A 19,716-nucleotide genomic window follows, 5' to 3' on the forward strand; every position below is an offset into this window, starting at 1 on the left:
ATCAAGCAACAAAAAACATTTACATAAACAGTATTTTTTTTTAATGTCTTTAAAGAACTCAATTTGAACATGGTACATTACTTGAGAGCGCGGATGGAAATAAGACTCCCGTTGCATAGCAGTTTGATCCATTCCTGGTTCCACTATGAGTTTAGGAAGACACACCTGAGCTTGTTACCTACACACTGTGGCTGATCAAGCTCGTAGTAAAACCTGGAATGTGTGAAACTGCTCTGCAAGAGGAGTCATCTCCAGCCCTGTGAATGGACTGCAGGTGATCCACACTGTACCAGCTGGGTGCTCCAAGGCCTCTTTTTCCAATAAGCAGACCAAGTCCCCACTGCACAGTGAATACAGTGGTAACCCCAGGTCCCCTATGAGCTCCCTGCAGCAGCATGGGCTCCCGAACCTGCCTCCTCTCCCTGGATCAGAACCAGGTGCACATCCATGACGTTGGTTCCGGTGAGCCTGGTCCGGATCAGCCGGTCCCCCCTGGAGAGGCGTGTGAAGAAGGTGTAGGAATCGTTGTTGTCCAGGAACTCCGCGGGGTCCAGACCTTGCTCCCTTGCCTCCGACACCAGCAGGGGGTCAGCGATCGCTCCGGCCGCGTCCGTGGGGCCGTCTTGTCCGTCCGTCCCCCCGCTGAGGAATGCCACCCCCAGGGGGGCAGGCAGGGAGGACCCCCCCTGTGCGAGTTCCACGGCCACGCGCAGGGCCAGCTCCTGATTGCGGCCCCCCTTCCCCTTCCCTCTCAGCTGCACTGTGGGCTCCCCGCCGGACAGCAGGCACAGCGCTCCCCCCCTGCACTCCTCCAAAACCTTCAGGGTGTGCAGGAGATCCCGGTCCGGGACCCCCACTTCCGGGCCCATCCCCAGTATAGCCTCCCGCAGGCTCCCCTCCGCACCCTCCTCGGACCGAGCCTGGCTCGCAAACCGGACCAGCAGTCCGTAAAGTCGGGAGACGGCCTGGACCTCCCCGCAGACGGCTGGGGACAGAACCACGGGCAGAAAGCCCAGCTCCCGCGCCCGGGCCGAGGCTGCCTCCAGGGCCAGCGCGTTGGAGCCAATGATGGCGTTGTGCACGAGCCTGGAGCCTGCCTGCCCCTGCCCCGTCCCCGCGCCCCCCAACCCCGACAGGACGTCCCGCACGGACTGGGGCAGCGAGGAGCGGAGCCCGTATCTCTCCAGGATTGCCCAGCACTCCCCCGGATCGGCTGGGCTGGGAACCGTGGGGCCGCTGGCGATGAGCTCCGGGGGGTCAGCGATCACATCGGAGAGGATCAGGCTCACCACCTGAGGAGAACGAGAGGGGTCTTCACAGCACTGACACCACACGCTCGTTTATCACACAGGGGAGATTCATTACGAGAGTCTAGCTTTGTTTGTTTGTTTTCTTGTTAAGGAACGGTCTTGACTTCCTGTTCAGCGATCAGCCATGCTTCTATAGAATTAACAATGGGGAATAGATCTAACTTCAGTGAAAAATGTAATATCATTTTAAAATAACAATAATAATATTAATAAAAATAATAATAATACAATACTTAAGTGGGGGCTAGTTTCTAAACCCCCAGAGCTCGTGCGAGTTTGTAACCCTGTGCAGGTAACCAGGTGAGCACAGTGTTGAACCCCGTGCAGTCCCCACCTGTGCAGGGTGAGCGCAGCGGGCCAGCCCCCCTCCCTTGAGCTGAGACAGCGCCTTGCGCAGGGTGTTCAGCTCCTGGATGGTGGCTCCCCGGGCGGCCAGCTGCCGGGTCAGACTCTGCTTCTCTTCCAGGGTGATCGGGGGGGTGGGGGCGGGTAGGAGGGCAGAGCCCCCCCCTGCAGGGAACACAGACACAGCCAGTGAAGACAGCAACCCCACCTGGGCTCCCTTCAACTCATCTGAACTGCGTGAAAATACGTTATTAATAAAAACAGCATATTTCATTTTAGCAGGGATTGAAATAAGACTCCCATTGCAAACCTAGTTTAATCACACACCTGATCTTGTTACCTTTACACTGGGGCTAATCAAGCTCTTGGTAAACCCTGGAATGGGTGACACTGCTATGCAATAGGAGTCTTATTTCCATCCCTGCTTTGACGGTTGGTTTCACAAATCTGGAGCAGATGGCGATTCCCCAGTGCTGTAAAATTGCTCTTAATGAAATCCAGCTGTAGTTGAGATCTAGCACTACGAACAATGACCCGGTATTAAACCTGGCGCAGCGGGAGTGTTCTGCTCACCGGAGATGAGCACCAGGAGCAGGTCTTGCTCTGTCAGCCCGCTGGCGAGCTCTCTGATGGCGCTGGCAGCCTCCATGGCGTCTCTGTCTGGGAGGTTGTGCCGCGCTCCCTCCAGCACTGTGATCCGGCTGTCAGGGCCAAGCAGCATCTCCCTGGGACATGATCAATATATTTTTCATTGCTTTATATAGGGGACAAAAAATGGCATCCCATGACAGTGGGATCATGCAACACTCCCAACATCTCCCAGCCTCATCTGAGGCCATCATGCATTTGCATCTTCAACACATCCCCATATGTTTTTTTGTATCACCATGTACCAGTGACCAGGTCATTCTGCTCAGTATCTAGTTTTCCTCGTCATTGTCAATAGCATGCAAAAAGCAGAGCCGTGACCCTTACCCCTTGCCTGCCTGCCTCAGAGCCTCCTGAATCCCGTGGGGCACACTGACCACACCCCTGACCAGGTGATCTCCCAGAATCCTCTCTGCCGCGGCCGCCATGCCCAGCACAGCCTTGCCGAAGCCCACCAGGTGCACGTTCCCCGTGGGCGCGAAGCTCCTAACGTCCACCAGGAGGCACTCTCCCCGCAGAGCCAGGCTCCCACGCATCATGTTCTCGGGGAGCACCGCGCTGACCGCCGCGCCGAACACCTCGCGGCCCTGTGTCCACAACGTCATCATCCTCCTGCTTCTCCCGCCCAGCCCCCAGGGGGCGCTGCTGAGCAACAAGCTGCCAGCCGCTCCACACAGACCACTGGCCATGGGGAGGGGTCACACAGTACCAGCACACACCAACTCCTGGCAGGCCAGGTCTGAAAAAACATTTTGTTTTAAAGACTTAGGGGGAGAAGCTTTCAATTTCATTTGAACTCTTTTTTTTATCCATGAAATATTTAAAGTAGCTGAAAAAAAGTAGTTTGAGACACATAATACATATATCTTTAACTGAAGGTTGACTTGCGTGAAAGGGTTAATTACTTTTTATTGACACACTGTTTTCTGATGTTTGCAACCCGCCAGGCTGGCCTCTGAGCGCACTTCACATGATTACTTTTCTGTTGCTGAGAGAGAACCATGCAGACATTTCCCTCAAAACATTAAGCACCGTTTTTGTATTTTAAAGAAGAAAAAAAATACTGGTCAGCGACAGACAGTAAACCCAATCATAATCTCATTTATTTGGTTTGAGTTTACATATGTTTTTAAATACGAATTAACATGTACGGGTAGTCATTAAGCGTGAGATGAAAATGCACAGCTGCAAAAAGACGGGCCACACTCTTTACCTGGTGCAGAAAGACCGGCCCATGTAAAAGTATCCTACCTTGTTTCGATTCGTGTTAATTTGAGGGTTCGGCTGATTTAAATGTAAATCTTTCTGCAGCTATACCGATGAGCACAGTACATTAAACAGTGCCAGTACCTTAATTCCCGTGTGTTTCTGTGGTCTGTCTTGGCTGACTGTGTCTAAACGTCACTATTCAAGTTCGCATACTTGCCCTCCGGACACAGTGTGTGTTGATGTAATGTTTAATTATTGACAGAGGTTGCAATAACAAACCGCTTGCATGGGCGATGACAGCAGTATCCAGCCATTTCAGGAATGATCACTTTGTAGGAATAATGACGTGCAAGGCTGGGTTGCAGAGAAAAAGTCACGCTTAATATTATTATAAAGCAGTTTCAGTCTTTGTAAGCAGCTAAATTAGTGACACCAACCCAAGTTTAGCGTGAACTTAATTACGCAGAATCCTGGAACTGCGTATTATTACGCGACGTACCGTTACAGTATAACGTTAATAATATGCAAACAATGTTTAATACAAACTTGGTAACTAGATAGGTTATCTGTCACATATGCCTTCACTCGACTCTATAAATCAATATTTATAATAAATAATAAAAAGAGAACATACCTGCATTTTCATTCCGCTGCATTATACTTAGAAACAATGCTAAAATTCATAAACTTCTAGAGGAACAGCGTCTGAATCGCTTCGAATTTAATTTCCAAACCACGCACAGTTGCATTCTGGGAAATGCAGTTCCACATTCTGAAGCCTACCACTACGGTGGCCCACAAGCGTATTCGACGACTACCCAGATTTATGAAGACACGAGACCAGAGCGAAGCTACCTGAATGAGCGACGGATTGATCTCACTCTGAAGTCTGAAGTACCGGTCTGTATTCTTAATCTTTTCTGACTCTAAAATCAGCTGTCGCTTTCGTTTGAAAGTTGGAAGGGGCGGGATTGTTAATACGATTATCTGATAATGCAGTGGTGTACCTGTGCACGGTTCATGTACAGTAAGGACAGGGGGAGAGCGTCAGTGTGTTTCTACAGTACCGTGCTGAGAAGTGTGCCTAAGAGTGTCAAGGGGAATAAGCAATGCGACCTTGAGAGTAAATCAATCTTCACGATATATGAAGCAGACTTGCTAAGCAAGCATGGCCAGGTTGACATACAGTACACGCTCACTCTCTCGCGTTAACTCCCTGTCGGTGTTTACCTTTTACAGACGTACCAGGATGCGTTGCATTTTCAGGCGGCTGACTGCAGCAGGAGCATGCAGGAGATGGACAGCCCCAGCTCTTCAGGACCCCTGCGTGTTTATACCATGTGTCTCAGGAGCGGCGGTACCCCGTCTCTACAGCACGGGGGCGTGGTGAGTCAGACCAGACCAGCTTTTTCGAACCGGGACCCCTTTCAAGTGCCCCCCTCTAATTAATAAACCCCTTATTGGTGCTAAACGGGTTCTCAGAAACCAGCAGCAGAAGTTTCAGTGTGTACAATATGAGATTACCAGTTGAATCTCTAAGCCATTCTCTCAGGTGTGTCTTATTAAACTTGTAGTGAAACCAAGGATGGAAATAAGACTCCTATTGCGTAGCATTTTCCCCCATTCCCAGTTTTACTACAAGCTTGATTAGCCACAGTGTGCACAGGTAACAGGTGTGTGTTATTAAACTCCTAGTAAAACCAGGAATGGATTGAACTGCTGTGCGACGGGGGTCTCATTCCCATCCCTGCTGCTGCTGTGCTGTGTTGAAGCTGTGCTCTCCGCAGGTATCAGATGGATCTGCCAGGGCCCAGCCCCAGAGAGAGAGGCTCCCAGGAGAGGACGAGCATCCTGAAGAGCCCAGGGGTCCCGGAGGTGGGGAGGCTGTCCCGAGAGGGGCTGACAGAGCTGCTGCAGAGGAGCCTGGTCTACAGAGCCGGTAGGGTCTTCAGTAAGTGACTGCTAAATGACTCATTCATTAAGGTTAAAAGCTCTAAAACCACGACTGCAGGCGAGCCCGGCTCTTTTGCACAGTGGATCCGATGCCCGCTGGCAGTGTGCAGGGTGCCAGTTCACACCCAGCCTCTGCCCGGTCACACATGGATAATGTCAAAGTTTAATGTTCCAGATCAAGTGAATGAAATCCTGGGTTTACTGCATTCCAGTGCGGTGATGAAGATAATAAATGAATATAAAACAATAAAACCACTTCATACAACAACTGGATAACAATGAAAATATTGCAATGAAAACAACCTGCTATTCTCTTCGCTGTTCAGCCGATACTAAATCTACCTCTTTACTGGACGAGTGCAAACATGATTACGGATCATTTCAATCATTCAAAAAATTGTGAAATAAAACATGTCGATCCATTTTGATTTTGATTCACCACTGATAATTTAGTTAAAACAATAAACAAAAACAAAAACCCTTCTCCCGGTGTTTTTACATTTAAACCCGTAGAGCTTTTCTTTTCCGTGTAGTTTTACTGTCGGCCCCCCGCAGCGAGCTGCTTCATGAGGGCTGCAAGCTCCAGGTTGTAGGGCCCCCTGTGAGGGCGAGGCCCGGCTCTGTGGTAGCGCGGGCTGGGCGCCGGGTTCAGGGAATGCTGCAGGCTGATGATCTCCAGGGAGGGGGCTTCGGGCCGGAGGGAGGGCAGACAGACTCTGGTCTGCATGAAGTGCTGGCGGGTGGGTCGGCAGCGGGGGCTCTGCCACGAGCCACAATCCACAGAGGCTACGATGCGAGGCTGCTTCACTGTCTTGAACTCCAGGGTGTCGAAGCTGGTGAACTTCAGCCCAATCTGCCGGGCTGCTCCGGAACCCGTGGGGGGCTTGGGGGTCTGCGGGGCTGTCAGGGAGCTCTTAGGGGCCGTGGATGTGATGTGAAGGGGCTTGGGAGTCTGTGGGTCCGTCAGGGAGCTCTTAGGGGCCATGGGTGTGATGTGAAGGGGCTTGGGGGTCTGCGGGGCTGTCAGGGAGCTCTTAGGGGCTGTGGATGTGATGTGAAGGAGGGGCTTGGGGGTCTGCGGGTCCGTCAGGGATCTCTTAGGGGCTGTGGCTATGATGTGAAGGGGCTTGGGCGGGGCGGGCTCTTCAGCCCTGGGCGGTCCTTTGGGGTTGTTTTCTTTGCCAGTCACGGAGAGGCGCGTCCTACGGATGGGCTTGGATCCGCGGGCAGGGGTGGGGGTCAGCCATGTGGGGTCCTGTGGTTTTGCGGGGGGTGGCTGTGCTGTTTTGGGGGGTTCTTTGCAACCTGATTGGTCCTGCCGCGGCAGAGGCACGGTGAATGAGGTGCTGTTCCTGTGCAGAGGGGGGCGCGGTCTCCTTATTGGGGTGCCCTCAACCAGCAGGTTCATCCCCACGTATTGGGGTACCTCCACTGGTACCTGTGGGGAGACAGGGGAGTGGACCCTGTTACTGTGGGGTACAGCTCGAAAAAACAAACGTACTCAATGTATGTAAAGTTTACATCTAGTAAACAATATATAGTATACAGTCATAATGATGTTACAGCTTTCCTACTGTTTAAGTGATTCACAGTAGTTCATCTGTGCCTCACCTGTGCCTCACCTGTGCCTCACCTGTGCCTCACCTGTTTGGAGATGAGCTTGAAGCCCCCAGTGTGTGCAGGTGAGTTCACCTGTCCCTCCCTCTCTCAACCCACCTGTTTGTAGATGAGCTCGAAGCCCCCGATGTCGCAGTAGCGGTCGGCCCTCCTGTCGATCACCACCTTGAGCGTGTCCTCCTGCACGGCCCCGCAGAGCCGGGCGGTGACGGGGGTGGAGGGGGCCATGGTGGGGCTGGCGTTGATCTCGATGAGCCAGGCCCGCAGGTCGGGCCCCATCATGAAGTCAGCCCCGTATAGCTCGAAGCTGCTTCGCCGCGACTCCACCAGATCCTGCGTGGTCTGCAGGGCATGGATCACTGCCTGCTTCATCCCCGGCACTGTCCTGGCCTCCCACAGGGACTCCTGCCCCCGGCTGCGCAGGAACGCCCGGAAGTCCGACGAAGACCACATGTTGTCATGGGGAACGCGCGGGTTCCGGCTTTGGGATCGCTCGTAGTGCTTCTGGATGGAGTTGTTGCACAGGTGCACGGAGCTGCCGGCACACAGGGAGGGAGAGGGAACGCGGTCAAGCATCGATGACAACGGCATGACTCCAGTGTAACACTGAGAGAGCTCACCTGCCAGGTAAGTTTCAGACTCCAGTGTAACACTGAGAGAGCTCACCTGTCAGGTAAGTTTCAGACTCCAGTGTAACACTGAGAGAGCTCACCTGCCAGGTAAGTTTCAGACTCCAGTGTAACACTGAGAGAGCTCACCTGCCAGGTAAGTTTCAGACTCCAGTGTAACACTGAGAGAGCTCACCTGCCAGGTAAGTTTCAGACTCCAGTGTAATACAGAGAGCGCTCACCTGTCCAGGTAAGTTTCAGACTCCAGTGTAACACAGAGAGCGCTCACCTGTCCAGGTTGTCCAGTGAGAATGGCTGGGTGCAGAAGCGCAGGTAACACTCCTTGTAGAAGTAGATGGTGAGCGGGTTCCAGTCCGTGACGAGGAACCACTGCCGCACGTCGAACTTGGTGCCGTAGACCAGCAGGGGGCGCTCCAGGTACTTCTGCACCACCCACTTGCTGTCCTTGATCATGGTGGGGTCGCTGTCCACCAGCTTCAAGATGTCCTCCAGCCGGTCCATGCACACGATGCCTGCGAAAGACAGAGTCAACGAGGCAGGGCTGGAACAGCAAGAGGGTTCCTCGGCTCCAAATGATTCATGCTTTTGTTTTTCAAGTTGTCTTTTTTATATTTGTGTTGCAATCTGATTCTAGAGCAATCACTACAGCTGCACGCTGTCCTCGAAGGCTGTCTTATGTGCACTGGAAAGCAAAGCAATTGTTCAAAAGAAATAACATGTACAGGAAAAACATGAAAACATGCAGCCCCCCCCCCCCCCCACACACACACCTCTGCCGCGGGACTTGGCTCCAGGCTTCACGATCCAGATGTTGTGGACTCCTTCGATGTCCAGCTGTGGGTTGACCTCCCGCAGTTTACCCAGGACATGCTCGCAGTGGTCAGTGTAGAGGTCAAAGTTCTTCAAGCTGGCTCCGTCGCTGTGAAGCACACAGAGAGGTTCGGTAGCAGACTGGGCTTGAAGGAGAGCTAACCTGGGCTTTAGAAACTCAACACACAACGCTGTCTCACCAGTCCCCTGTTGAAGGAGAGCTAACCTGGGCTTTAGAAACTCAACACACAACGCTGTCTCACCAGTCCCCTGTTGAAGGAGAGCTAACCTGGGCTTTAGAAACTCAATACAGGAAATGAATTCAAGGAAAGGTATATTAAAATAACGTTATGGATTGAGCTCAGAGCCGCAGCTCTGCCTCATAAGGTTCGAGTGGTGGCGCGCGTGACCAGTCCTAGTCCTGGCTGTGCTGCTGGGACTCACTGGATGACCTGGTAGTAGCTGTGCAGGAACTCCTCCCACTGCTGCTCGCTGATGGCGGGGGGCGTTTCCATGGAGATGTCGATGTCATTGTGTTCCAGGCTGTCCAGGTACTCCTGACACGCCTGCAGTGCGGTCACTATGAGCTCCGCAGGGACCTCCGATCTCGCCCGCAGCTTGCACGCGTTCTTCTGCACTGGAAGGGTGGGAGAGACACAGGAAAGGGGCTCAAGAGACCACAGCACTGAGACTGAGGCAAACCCCTGGAGGGCCAACCTACACCAGGGTTAATGAAGTAGTTATTTGCTTCAGGGCCTGGCTGGAGATTCACGCGGTTCAATTAAACAACAAAGACCTCTAGGGTTTATAGTTCTCGTTAAATATATATAGAACCGAGACACATGCTGCCTTCTGCAAGTACCGTTAGGATTGAGGGTCGTCAGTACAGTACCCTGGTTTGGGGAGTCCCCCGATGCCTCCTTCTTGGCCCCCGGTCCCCCGCTGGCACCCTCTTGTGGCCCCGGAGGCCCCTGGCTGGTCTCCAACACCCACTTGAGCAGACTGCTGCAGGCTGTGAGCCTGAAATCCTCTAGGGAAAGTTAAACACAGCATGATAAGACTGGAGTGGGTGAAGAGGGGTGTGTTCAGTGACAGCTGGTGCTGAGGCCGTCACACTGCAAACGCTAACAGGAACACTATCAGAATAGGAACGACAATAAGAAGTCCTGCAGCAGCAGCCCCACCAGTGAAGGCCTGCTTCTCATCCTGGGCCCCCAGTCTGTAGCAGCGCGGGAAGAACGTGTCGGGATTGGCTTCGTCGAACCACACCAAGTTCCGCAGGTTCACACACAGCCCCACCTGCAGGGGGAGACAGAGAGGAGAGTGGGGAAAGACATAGAGGAGCGTCGGGGAGACAGAGAGGAGGAGGGAAGGGAACAGCAAGAGAGGGGAAGGGTGAGAGCCATAAATGAGAGGGAGAGACTGAATCCAGCAGGTAGGGTTGGAAGTACTGGAGTCCTTTTACACATGATATTTAAATAATTCTATTAAAACCAAATGTGCTGTACATAAAACAAAGCAAAAATCCAAAAATGAAGCCAGAGAGGACACCCCCGCTGACCCCTGACCTTGGTGGTGAAGGACCCGGCCCGTGCGTAGTGATTGGTCATCTGATCCTTGCGCAGCAGCCGGCAGTCAATGGCGTCGCGCCGCGTCGTCCAATAGAAATAGGGGGTCTCATTGCGAACCAGACGAGACTAGGAGATGGGGCGGGGCCACAGGTAAATGAACACACACAGACATGTGCACTGCATGCCTGCTGTATATTACTGCAATGAACTGAACTTACCATCAGATCATAGCTGTCATCAGAGTCACCCTCCTTCTCACTCTCCTCCTCACAGCCATCCTCTAGAGAGACAGAGAGAGACTACTTTGAACTTGTTAAACTTAGAACAGCCTGTTCCTATGAGATGTTGGGGTTCACTATGTGTGTGTTTGGGGGTGATTCCCGGTTGCCTAGGGTTTCCGTGGTTACCGTCATCATCGCCACTGTCATCACCGTCGTCCTCCTCCGTCTCCTCGTCCCCTCCGCGACCCCGCTGTGACCCCAGGGGCTGCACCTTGGGAAATTTCTTCTCCAACCAACCGCGTGCTCGCAGGGCAGCCCGCACCACAGGATAGGGACCCTGGACAGAGAAGAGCTTCCTGTTCTAGAGGGAGAGAGGGAGAGAGTGAGAGACAGTGTGCGAGAGAGGGAGAGGGAGAGGGACCCTGGACAGAGAAGAGCTTCCTGTTCTAGAGGGGGAGAGAGTGAGAGACAGCATGCGAGAGAGGGAGAGGGAGAGGGACCCTGGACAGAGAAGAGCTTCCTGTTCTAGAGGGGGAGAGAGTGAGAGACAGCATGCGAGAGAGGGAGAGGGACGCTGGACAGAGAAGAGCTTCCTGTTCTAGAGGGAGAGAGGGAGAGAGTGAGAGACAGCATGCGAGAGAGGGAGAGGGAGAGGGACCCTGGACAGAGAAGAGCTTCCTGTTCTAGAGGGGGAGAGAGTGAGAGACAGCATGCGAGAGAGGGAGAGGGACGCTGGACAGAGAAGAGCTTCCTGTTCTAGAGGGAGAGAGCGTGTGTGTGAGACAGCGTGCGAGAGAGGGAGAGGGAGAGGGAGAGTGCAGTCGGCTCCTCACCTTGATGGCTCGCTCTGCCAGCAGCTTGGCGTTCTTGAGTCGCTCCGGGTTCTTCCTGCGGGGTTTCCCATTGCAGTCAGTGCCCTCGGATTTCCTCCCTGCTTTCTTGCGCTGGTTCATTCCCCCTCGGCTCAGCTGCTCTCTCTGGGCACTGGAGTGTGTCACAGCGTCACCATTCCCTTCAGTGTCTGCACCCCCCCCCTCCCCCTCCTCCTCCTCCTCCTCCTCCTCCTCCTCGCTCCGTCTCCCTCCTCCAGCCTCTGGGGCGCCCTCCATCTGTCACACACAGGAATGAATGTGAATGAATCTGTTACCACACTCATGGAAGAGTAATTGAACAAGCATGTTCCCTGCTGTGATCCAAGCTATTCCAGCACCCTGTCCGTGCCTTTTACCAGCCGGGACGTCACTAACGTGTCCCGCTGCAGGAGCGCTTTATGAAAAGCAGGCAGCCAAGCCCGTCTCGCCCCTGAGAGATGAACACAGGGAGTACAGGGACCCCCATTGTATAGCAGTACTAGGAGTGTTCATGTATGTGTTCAATATATTTTTACTTTGCTGTGGTCCACACGATGTATTGCAGTAATCATGCATTGTTATTATTTTGTCTCCATGTGCTGTACAATGCACGCACTGTGCTATACTGCACTTTGCAAACTACACAGTACACCACACACACACACACACACACACACACGCACGCACGCACGCACGCACGCACACACACACACACACACACACACACACACACAGCAACGTGATTATTACAGTGCGTATCAGCTCCAGTTACTATATGCATTATTATGTTTTGCAAAACCAGTTCTGCAATCTCCATGCAGAGTTTCCCCCGCTCCTCAGAACTCGTCACTAGACCTGGCTTACTGATACAGCGACGAGGACGAATCGTTTCACAATCTTCCCATCTGATCCATTGCTGTAAATCACCGGGATGTTCTGTCAAACAAACAAACCTCCTTTTGCTACAAACGCGCTCTTTCCCTTTTCTTACATGAACATGATGCATCTGAAAAAAAGGGTAGATTTTCTACATATACGTTTTTCTATATGCATAAACTTGCCTTTCAGGTAGCCGTAAACGATATGAAATAACTAACATTAAACAGTACATATATATGGAATGTTAAAATAAAAATGGTTATTATTATCAATGTTGTTGTATCTGTATTATTATTATTATTATTATTATTATTATTATTATTATTATTATTATTATAAGCAAGACAACACTGCACGGGTTAGTCCACGGCACAGCAGTACTCTATTTGATAGACATATTATAACTAACACAACACGACAAGTCTAAAACATTACTCCTCATAATCGATTAGTTATGAATAGAAGCTTCTTATTAATAACACACTATCAACCCTTTAATTTACCTGTGAGTATTCAGCGGCTCTCAAGTGCACAGCTCACCTGTGTTCATGCTGTCGTCTCCGCCGCATGAAATAACATCACGCACCTAGCACGCCTGCGCCAGGGCTCTTCATTATGTTTACGGTCTCCATAGAAACCGTCTCCCGGCGACGCGCAGAGTACTGTTGGGGTTCAAATTGCGGGCTCGTGCTTGTGTGCCCAAGGCTGCAGACAGTGCAGCTTGATGCGAGCCTTGGCTGGAAATTCGCTTGTAAAATAAACCCTATTAATTCCAGATCGTTGAGTCTTCCATGACTGCAATGACTTACAAACCGACACCCAAAGATGCAAACAGAAGCACTTCGAGTCAAAACGCTTGTTATCAAATGAAATAATGCTTATTTTAGTATTTGTAAATGATGCACTGATGCAGCGTTTAATGGATGTTATAAACGTCAATACTATCATTCTGAAAAAAGAAAACAGCCGTCTTTCACATTTCACCCCCAGCTCTGGCACAAAGGCAGTCCTGTCTCTTAAACACAGCAGTGTGGAATAGTGGTTAGGGCTCTGGACTCTTGACCGGAGGGTTGTGGGTTCAATCCCAGGTGGGGGGGACACTGTTGCTGTACCCTTGAGCAAGGTACTTTACCTAGATTGCTCCAGTAAAAACCCAACTGTATAAATGGGTAATTGTATGTAAAAATAATGTGATATCTTGTAACAATTGTAAGTCGCCCTGGATAAGGGTGTCTGCTAATAAATAAATAATAATAATAAACACTAATAATAAAGAACATGTCTTGTGAAACAGCAGTCAGCAGTCTGTCTGAGTAATCAAGGCTGAACTAGCATGGAGAGGAAGTGTCGAGCGTGGGATCACTGCAGAGATGTGGCAGTTTGTAAATCGGGTGGTGCAGTTCACTTCCTGCCGCGATGACCAGCACAGCGCCAGCGCTGCCTGTGGATTAATGCTGATGCGAGGCGAGGAGGAGAGGTGAAGGCGCTGGACACAGGCACGCAGTACTCCAGTCTTCTTGGAAACACGATTAATGCATGGCTCGTTTTGTCACATAACCACAGTGACTTTCATTGCCAAAAACCAAACCACATTTAAGGAGAAATTCTCATCAATGTCTTTAAACGTGTAATTTATATATATATATATATACACACACACACACAATGCAAAAGTAATTGATAAACTGAAAACGTTCTGCTTCTGCCTTCTTCCGATAGCGTGGTAAAAAACATAACTAGATAGACTGATGCGGTTTAAGTTTGAAAGTTGTGTGTGCGTGTGTCCCAGGTTAAAGACATGTACAGAACAATTGTCTAAAATGTTACTAAACGGTAGATTTAGATTTGATCAATCTCTAGCCTGAGCATTTTTACAGCAAAGGGAAGTGGTTTTAGGACTGCCCTTGAAAACACTGCTGATACAAAATGCACTACAAACAAACAAACAAACAAAAAAAAAAATCCACAACAGCAGTGATCTCCAATCCCCAAAGAAACAACTCTCTGTGCATCTCTCTCTGTCTCCAGACCACGTCCTGAACTGAACCAAAACTACTGCAGGCTGCTGCTGCTGCTGCTAATAACAACACACTTCAACACAGACAAGCGCATCATGGGTTTTATTTTTACAGTATATTGTTTGTTTGTCAAAATAGAAGCATACTTTTTTTTTCAAGTTTGTTGCAATTTAAAAAAAAAAAAAAAAAGACAAAACCATGAAGTCATGTGTATAAAAGAGAGAAGCAGCTGCTGATAATTTACTGGAGCACGAGTCTCACTCAGCTAGCTCTCCAGTCTTCATGAATATGCAGATTGAGAGGACCGGCCCTGCTTTTACTTCTGTTTAATTTGCAGAAAATGAAAAAAAAAAAACACATATTATAATAGATGAATACATTAATATTCATGAGCCTGGATCAGCCAGCCAATCAAGTGCCAGGCCCCCCGGAATGAATTGGCCACTCTTTTGTGGTTCTCTTTTTGACTGGGTTTTCACTCCCCTGGCCCTGCCTTCTAAGGAGAAGCCATGTTGAAACCCTGGTCATGTGATCAGGATGAGGACTGAGGCGAGCCTCTTCAGAACTGAAAAACAAAAAAGGGAGAAATTCAATTCAAATTAATTTAATTGCAGAATTCACAGAATGCACCCTGATTCTAGAGCAGCCCTAGGTTCTGTGTCTTGGTTCTAGAGTGAGCATGGTATCCTGGTTCTAGGGTAGGAGTGGTGTACTATGTGTGTGTTTGCTGCAGAGTAGACCAGGTGTTCTCTCGTTCTGGGCTTTGGTTCTAGAGTAGACCAGGTGCCGGAGGGACTCACGTTCTTGAGGAACTCCTCGGCCACGATTCTGGCCCTGGCGTTGACCGACAGCTTCATCTCGCTGATCTCCTTGTCAATCTCCTCCATGAAGTGGATGACGAAGTCAACCAGCTTGTGCTTGTACATCTGCTCCGTGTGGAAGTTGGTGATGAGAAAGCTGATATCATATCCCTGTGAGCAGAGAGAGACAGAGAGAGGGGAGCAGTCAATAACAGAGTGGTGAACAGACATGGAGAGAAAGAGTGAGGGGAGCAGTCAATAACAGAGAGGGGAAGAGACAGGGAGAGAAAGAGTGAGGGGAGCAGTCAATAACAGAGAGGGGAAGAGCAGTGGAGAGACAGTGAGGGGGAAGTGGAAGCTGACTTATCCTGGAGAGATTTTATAACCAGTGCATGGCACCCTGTTGCAGACAGACAGAGGGATGGAGGGATGGAGCTGTGGAGGGCTCTCTCTCTTCTCTCACCTCCACTGCTTTCCTCCTCAGGATGAAGAAGTTCTCCGCTCTCATCATCATGAAGCGCATGAACTTGTGGCACAGGATCTTCTCGATCTCGTCAGCCTGCGGAGACAACACACAGCTGAGTGAGCAGCAGAGCACCCAGGCACACAGCTGAGTGAGCAGCAGCACACACAGGCACACAGCTGAGTGAGCAGCAGCAGCACACAGGCACACAGCTGAGTGAGCAGCAGCACACACAGGCACACAGCTGAGTGAGCAGCAGCACACACAGGAACACAGCTGAGTGAGCAGCAGAGCACCCAGGCACACAGCTGAGTGAGCAGCAGCACACACAGGAACACAGCTGAGTGAGCAGCACAGCACCCAGGCACACAGCTGAGTGAGCAGCAGCACCCAGGCACACAGCTGAGTGAGCAGCAGCACACACAGGCACACAGCTGAGTGAGCAGCAGCACACACAGGCACACAGCTGAGTGAGCAGCAGCAGCACACAGGCACACAGCTGAGTGAGCAGCAGCAGCACACAGGCACACAGCTGAGTGAGCAGCAGCACACAGGCACACAGCTGAGTGAGCAGCAGAGCACCCAGGCACACAGCTGAGTGAGCAGCAGCACACACAGGCACACAGCTGAGTGAGCAGCAGCACACACAGGCACACAGCTGAGTGAGCAGCAGCACACACAGGCACACAGCTGAGTGAGCAGCAGCACACACAGGCACACAGCTGAGTGAGCAGCAGCACACACAGGCACACAGCTGAGTGAGCAGCAGCACACACAGGCACACAGCTGAGTGAGCAGCAGCACACACAGGCACACAGCTGAGTGAGCAGCAGAGCACCCAGGCACACAGCTGAGTGAGCTGCACAGCACCCAGGCACACAGCTGAGTGAGCAGCAGCACACACAGGCACACAGCTGAGGGAGCAGCAGCACACACAGGCACACAGCTGAGTGAGCAGCAGCACACACAGGCACACAGCTGAGTGAGCAGCAGTGCACACAGCTGCACTTATGAAGGTACAAAATGGATCTGTCAATGAGCAGCAACCAGTTTCTTTGAAAGGGACAGTGCCAATACCTCCCAGCCTACTCGGGTACACCCAGGTACACAAGCTCACCTGCTTGACCGCGATGCTGACTCTCACAGAGTTGATGGAGCCCTCAATCAGCACCTTCTCCTTCTCATTCCTGCTGATAATCACCGGCTGCAGCAGCAGCTCCTTGCTGCTCCTGGAGAGAGAGGGGGAGGGAGAAGGAGAGAGGGTAAGCCAGCCACTGCACCGAAGCACAGCACAGAACAGGAAAGAGCCCATGGGTTCATTTTAACCAGGGGACCTCGCATGCTGCTCCAGCCCCTTTGCAGTCAGTGTGTACGCAATGAGGGAACGTGGCTGTGTTCAGTACTATTATTAATAATGATCACTTTGCTCTGTCTGGGTGGTAGAGTTAAGACTGTTAGTTATACACAACAAATACAAGTTGACGAAAGTTAGCTGAGGCTATAATTTTTTTGAAAGGAGATAACAGCTTTTTCAAAAAAACTAGACCCATGTACTGCAAAGGAATGTCTTTCAAGGCGTTCATTTTACACACTCTCAAGTTCTGCAGTTTGGGGGTTTAGTAACATTAACATGAGTGGAGTGACAGCAACGAATATCAGAGGCTGGCTGCTTTAAAACAGACCCTGATTAGCACAAGCTACCCCTTCCCCGAGGACCCAGGGCTACCCATTCCCCGAGGACCCAAGGCTACCCCTTCTCCCCCGAGGACCCCGGGCTACCCCTTCCCCGAGGAACCCGGACTAACACACCCTTGAACCCATGGGAAAGGGGGTTCATGTACTGGCTGATTTCCTGGACCCCGAAGAGCACTAATCCTGGACTACTCTACCAACTAGAAAGTTACGCTGAGTAAAGTTACATTAGTTAATCCAAGGTTAAGTGCTAATCAGGGTCTGTGAAATCAGCCACGCACTGTGGTAGAGTAGTTGCCCTCCCCAGCTCCCTAGACACCCAGTAAACCCAGCCCAGCCCCCCTGCTTACCTGACCTCCACCTCGGGCTTGTTGTGCCGTTCCACCACCTGAGAGGAAAAGTTTTCCAGGCACAGTGCTGCCTGCAGAGTGGAGCGCACTGCGTTGAGATACGGGCGGAGTGTAGCCGTCTGAGGAGAGAAGTGAAGAAGAGAGAGAGAGAGAATGTCAGGGGGGGATCGGAGCAGAGTGGCATTCTGAGGACAGGAAGGGAGGGGGTGGATAGATAGAGTCGGAGCTTTGTGGCGCACATGGAATTCAGGTTTAGACAAGCTTCCTATTGCAGACCCTTCTCCTTTCAGATTTTATGCTGGCAGATGTGTGCAGCAAGTTCTCGCATTACACCTGTTCCATCGTCTGTGTGCTTGTAATTCTCAGTGACTGTGAGACTGTGCTCCCGCAGTAACACTGAAACCAAGTGCCTGCATTGCCCGATTCCCAGGACAAGTGAAAAGGGGAAGTGAGGCTCATTTCAGTCATCCTTAAAACAAACAAGCAGACCAGCAACTCTGCAGGCTACTGACAGCCCTGCGATGCAGCACACAGAACACATGCATGCTGCAAGCATGTTTCACTATAAAGAGGCAAACAGTGTGATCTGAGCCTACAGCACGTAGCCCTTTTGAAGCATCCCATGTATGCTTTGATGGGTTTGAAAAGACCTCCAGGGACAGTGTAGTCTAAGTTAGAAGCACAGTACAGTCACAAGGCAGACAAACCTTTAAACAGGCCAGGTTCAATACACACCACGACTGAAGCACTGTCTGTTTCTATTTCAGCAGCTTGCTGGATTAGGTGTACATTGCAACACACATGACCAGAGTAGCAGTAAAACATGCTGGCAGACTGAGGCAAAATGACCTCATCCCCTAGTGTATGGAAGCTGCAAACACAGAATTACCCCTCGGACAGAACGGGCTTGTAGAGACTTCTTTAAAAACTGAGCAAACTCAAGCGGCGCTCCACTCTGCTAGCCTCAACATGCTAATGGTTGTCTTTGGTTTTGCATTCATAGACCTGGATCAAAGAAAACGTGACTTCCATCTAATTGCTGAACTGTACCAGTGTCACTGAAACACTGCTGACTAAAACAACAACGGAAAAGTGTTGCACTTCTAAGCATACTGGTGAAGAAAGGCGCTGATCTGCAGAAACTTCAAAAACTACCACAACATTCCATTACAAACAACTCCTGCACCTCACACACACACACACACACACACACCCACAGCCACACACACAAGCAAGCAAGACGACATCCATCACCAAAGCAAGGCAACAACGGTACTGAAAACGAGCTGGCAGTTTACTGCATAACTTGCATACTAGTAACACTAATAACTCTAGCAATGCAAAAACACGTCCCTGATTTACACAGTACTGCACTGCAGGGACCAGTTACTACCTGTACATCTCTCATATACAGAAAGCGACGACGCCTTTTTTTTTTAAATAAATTAATATGGGCGTTTTTGCCAAGATCATTCTGATAGAGGAAATGCTAGACGCGAACCTGATTTACAAAGATACTATCACCTGCATGCCATGACACCCTTGTTCAAACCTCGATTCGACTGCACTGGAGGAAGCATCATAATTAATATTAGCACCCTTTTTTCAAAATTAATATAAAACCCTTATTTTTATGAGTACAAAATACGCTCCTTTTAGCGAGTCTGCCTGCCCGTCCAGTATGACTAGTCTGAAGAATAGAGGAAGCCAGCAGCGGTATACTGGGCGGGGATCGCCTCTAAATGTATAACGTATTTCTGAATGAACACGAATGCATCGCCCCGTCCCCCCTGCCCTAGAACAGCCCGTATCCACCGTCACGGCAGCAATTCAGAAGAGTAAATTCAATTAATTCACTGAAATATTAAGGACTCGTTTCTTTACCATGTTTCTGACTCCTCCAAGCAGAAAATAAAAGGCGGAAGTACACACTCACTCGCAGGCGCGCCGCGGCTCTTCCGCGAACCCGTCCGCAGCTTGGGGCGTACCAACGTGCACACATAATGGGGGGGAGTAGGGTATTGACATGCATTGTCCAGTTTTAAAAAAACGCCAATTTAATTTTTTTTACCCACTTTAAATCTTCTTAAAGTAAGAATACTAACCACGAGAAACTAAACAATACATCCACGCACACAAGCGTTGGATAGCAGACACAATTTCATTACCGTGCTGATGTGTCAGTATTAAATACAAAATAGCACTTCCTCTCCTATTCCGCTTCCTTTTGGTTTCGCCTAACAGATGTGTTTTGTTTCCATAAAAGGAAATGAGGGACGACGGACTGACTGTCAAAAACGCAGGGGGATTTATTTGATAGGATGTGCTATTGTTTTAAAAAATACCCATA

At 50.5% G+C, this 19,716-nt stretch overlaps 3 protein-coding genes across 10 annotated transcripts; all 3 read right to left on the minus strand.

The window, feature by feature from the left end:
- Positions 1 to 18: 18 nt before the first annotated feature.
- Positions 19 to 4,811, minus strand: LOC117963513 (glycerate kinase-like). 5 transcript variants are annotated; one of them, XM_058999991.1, is made up of 5 exons: positions 4,743 to 4,811; positions 2,631 to 3,042; positions 2,229 to 2,380; positions 1,645 to 1,820; positions 19 to 1,292 (listed from the first exon to the last, which is right to left on the minus strand). In XM_058999991.1, exons 2-5 carry the CDS (start codon positions 2,990 to 2,992, stop codon positions 375 to 377), a joined length of 1,608 nt encoding a protein of 535 aa, XP_058855974.1. In that variant the 5' UTR covers positions 2,993 to 3,042; positions 4,743 to 4,811; the 3' UTR covers positions 19 to 374. The 5 variants fall into 5 exon arrangements, with proteins under 5 accessions (XP_058855974.1, XP_058855972.1, XP_058855975.1 ...); XM_058999989.1 differs by lacking the exon at positions 4,743 to 4,811 and adding an exon at positions 4,147 to 4,321; XM_058999992.1 differs by lacking the exon at positions 4,743 to 4,811 and adding an exon at positions 3,654 to 3,735.
- Positions 4,812 to 5,985: 1,174 nt separating this feature from the next.
- Positions 5,986 to 12,799, minus strand: ttll3 (tubulin tyrosine ligase-like family, member 3). Of its 3 annotated transcripts, none has more exons than XM_058999987.1 (13): positions 12,547 to 12,799; positions 12,029 to 12,100; positions 11,147 to 11,422; positions 10,500 to 10,674; positions 10,311 to 10,372; positions 10,090 to 10,218; positions 9,706 to 9,820; positions 9,384 to 9,551; positions 8,966 to 9,158; positions 8,482 to 8,630; positions 7,980 to 8,223; positions 7,182 to 7,617; positions 5,986 to 6,903 (listed from the first exon to the last, which is right to left on the minus strand). In XM_058999987.1, the coding sequence occupies exons 3-13, from the start codon at positions 11,420 to 11,422 to the stop codon at positions 6,001 to 6,003; spliced, it is 2,850 nt and encodes a 949-aa protein (XP_058855970.1). In that variant the 5' UTR covers positions 12,029 to 12,100; positions 12,547 to 12,799; the 3' UTR covers positions 5,986 to 6,000. The 3 variants fall into 3 exon arrangements, with proteins under 3 accessions (XP_058855970.1, XP_058855969.1, XP_058855971.1); XM_058999986.1 differs by having other exon boundaries at positions 12,029 to 12,170; XM_058999988.1 differs by having other exon boundaries at positions 9,414 to 9,551; positions 11,147 to 12,170; positions 12,547 to 12,798.
- Positions 12,800 to 14,148: 1,349 nt separating this feature from the next.
- LOC117412256 (actin-related protein 2/3 complex subunit 4) lies at positions 14,149 to 19,383 on the minus strand. Of its 2 annotated transcripts, none has more exons than XM_058999994.1 (6): positions 19,303 to 19,383; positions 17,367 to 17,485; positions 16,442 to 16,553; positions 15,325 to 15,420; positions 14,862 to 15,032; positions 14,149 to 14,626 (listed from the first exon to the last, which is right to left on the minus strand). In XM_058999994.1, the coding sequence occupies exons 1-6, from the start codon at positions 19,366 to 19,368 to the stop codon at positions 14,621 to 14,623; spliced, it is 570 nt and encodes a 189-aa protein (XP_058855977.1). In that variant the 5' UTR covers positions 19,369 to 19,383; the 3' UTR covers positions 14,149 to 14,620. The 2 variants fall into 2 exon arrangements, with proteins under 2 accessions (XP_058855977.1, XP_058855978.1); XM_058999995.1 differs by having other exon boundaries at positions 19,251 to 19,382.
- Between the last annotated feature and the right edge of the window lie 333 nt (positions 19,384 to 19,716).

This window comes from Acipenser ruthenus, chromosome 25 (assembly GCF_902713425.1).
Source record: "Acipenser ruthenus chromosome 25, fAciRut3.2 maternal haplotype, whole genome shotgun sequence".
In the NCBI taxonomy this organism is placed as follows: domain Eukaryota; kingdom Metazoa; phylum Chordata; class Actinopteri; order Acipenseriformes; family Acipenseridae; genus Acipenser; species Acipenser ruthenus.

What these genes read in the sequence shown, in the direction of transcription:
- ttll3 (XM_058999987.1), bottom strand. Translation starts at nt 11,422, where the DNA reads ATGGAGGGCGCCCCAGAGGCTGGAGGAGGGAGACGGAGCGAGGAGGAG. An exon ending in TGGCAGAGCGAGCCATCAAG is followed by an intron (nt 10,675 to 11,146) that starts GTGAGGAGCCGA and finishes CTCTCCCTCTAG; the next exon opens with AACAGGAAGCTCTTCTCTGT. An exon ending in TGACAGTGGCGATGATGACG is followed by an intron (nt 10,373 to 10,499) that starts GTAACCACGGAA and finishes CTGTCTCTCTAG; the next exon opens with AGGATGGCTGTGAGGAGGAG.
- LOC117963513 (XM_058999991.1), bottom strand. Translation starts at nt 2,992, where the DNA reads ATGGCCAGTGGTCTGTGTGGAGCGGCTGGCAGCTTGTTGCTCAGCAGC. An exon ending in GCTCCTGGTGCTCATCTCCG is followed by an intron (nt 1,821 to 2,228) that starts GTGAGCAGAACA and finishes TGTTCCCTGCAG; the next exon opens with GGGGGGGCTCTGCCCTCCTA. An exon ending in GCTGCGCTCACCCTGCACAG is followed by an intron (nt 1,293 to 1,644) that starts GTGGGGACTGCA and finishes CGTTCTCCTCAG; the next exon opens with GTGGTGAGCCTGATCCTCTC.
- LOC117412256 (XM_058999994.1), bottom strand. Translation starts at nt 19,368, where the DNA reads ATGTGTGCACGTTGGTACGCCCCAAGCTGCGGACGGGTTCGCGGAAGA. An exon ending in GAGCCGCGGCGCGCCTGCGA is followed by an intron (nt 17,486 to 19,302) that starts GTGAGTGTGTAC and finishes TTCTCTCCTCAG; the next exon opens with ACGGCTACACTCCGCCCGTA. An exon ending in TGAGGAGGAAAGCAGTGGAG is followed by an intron (nt 15,033 to 15,324) that starts GTGAGAGAAGAG and finishes CTCTGCTCACAG; the next exon opens with GGATATGATATCAGCTTTCT.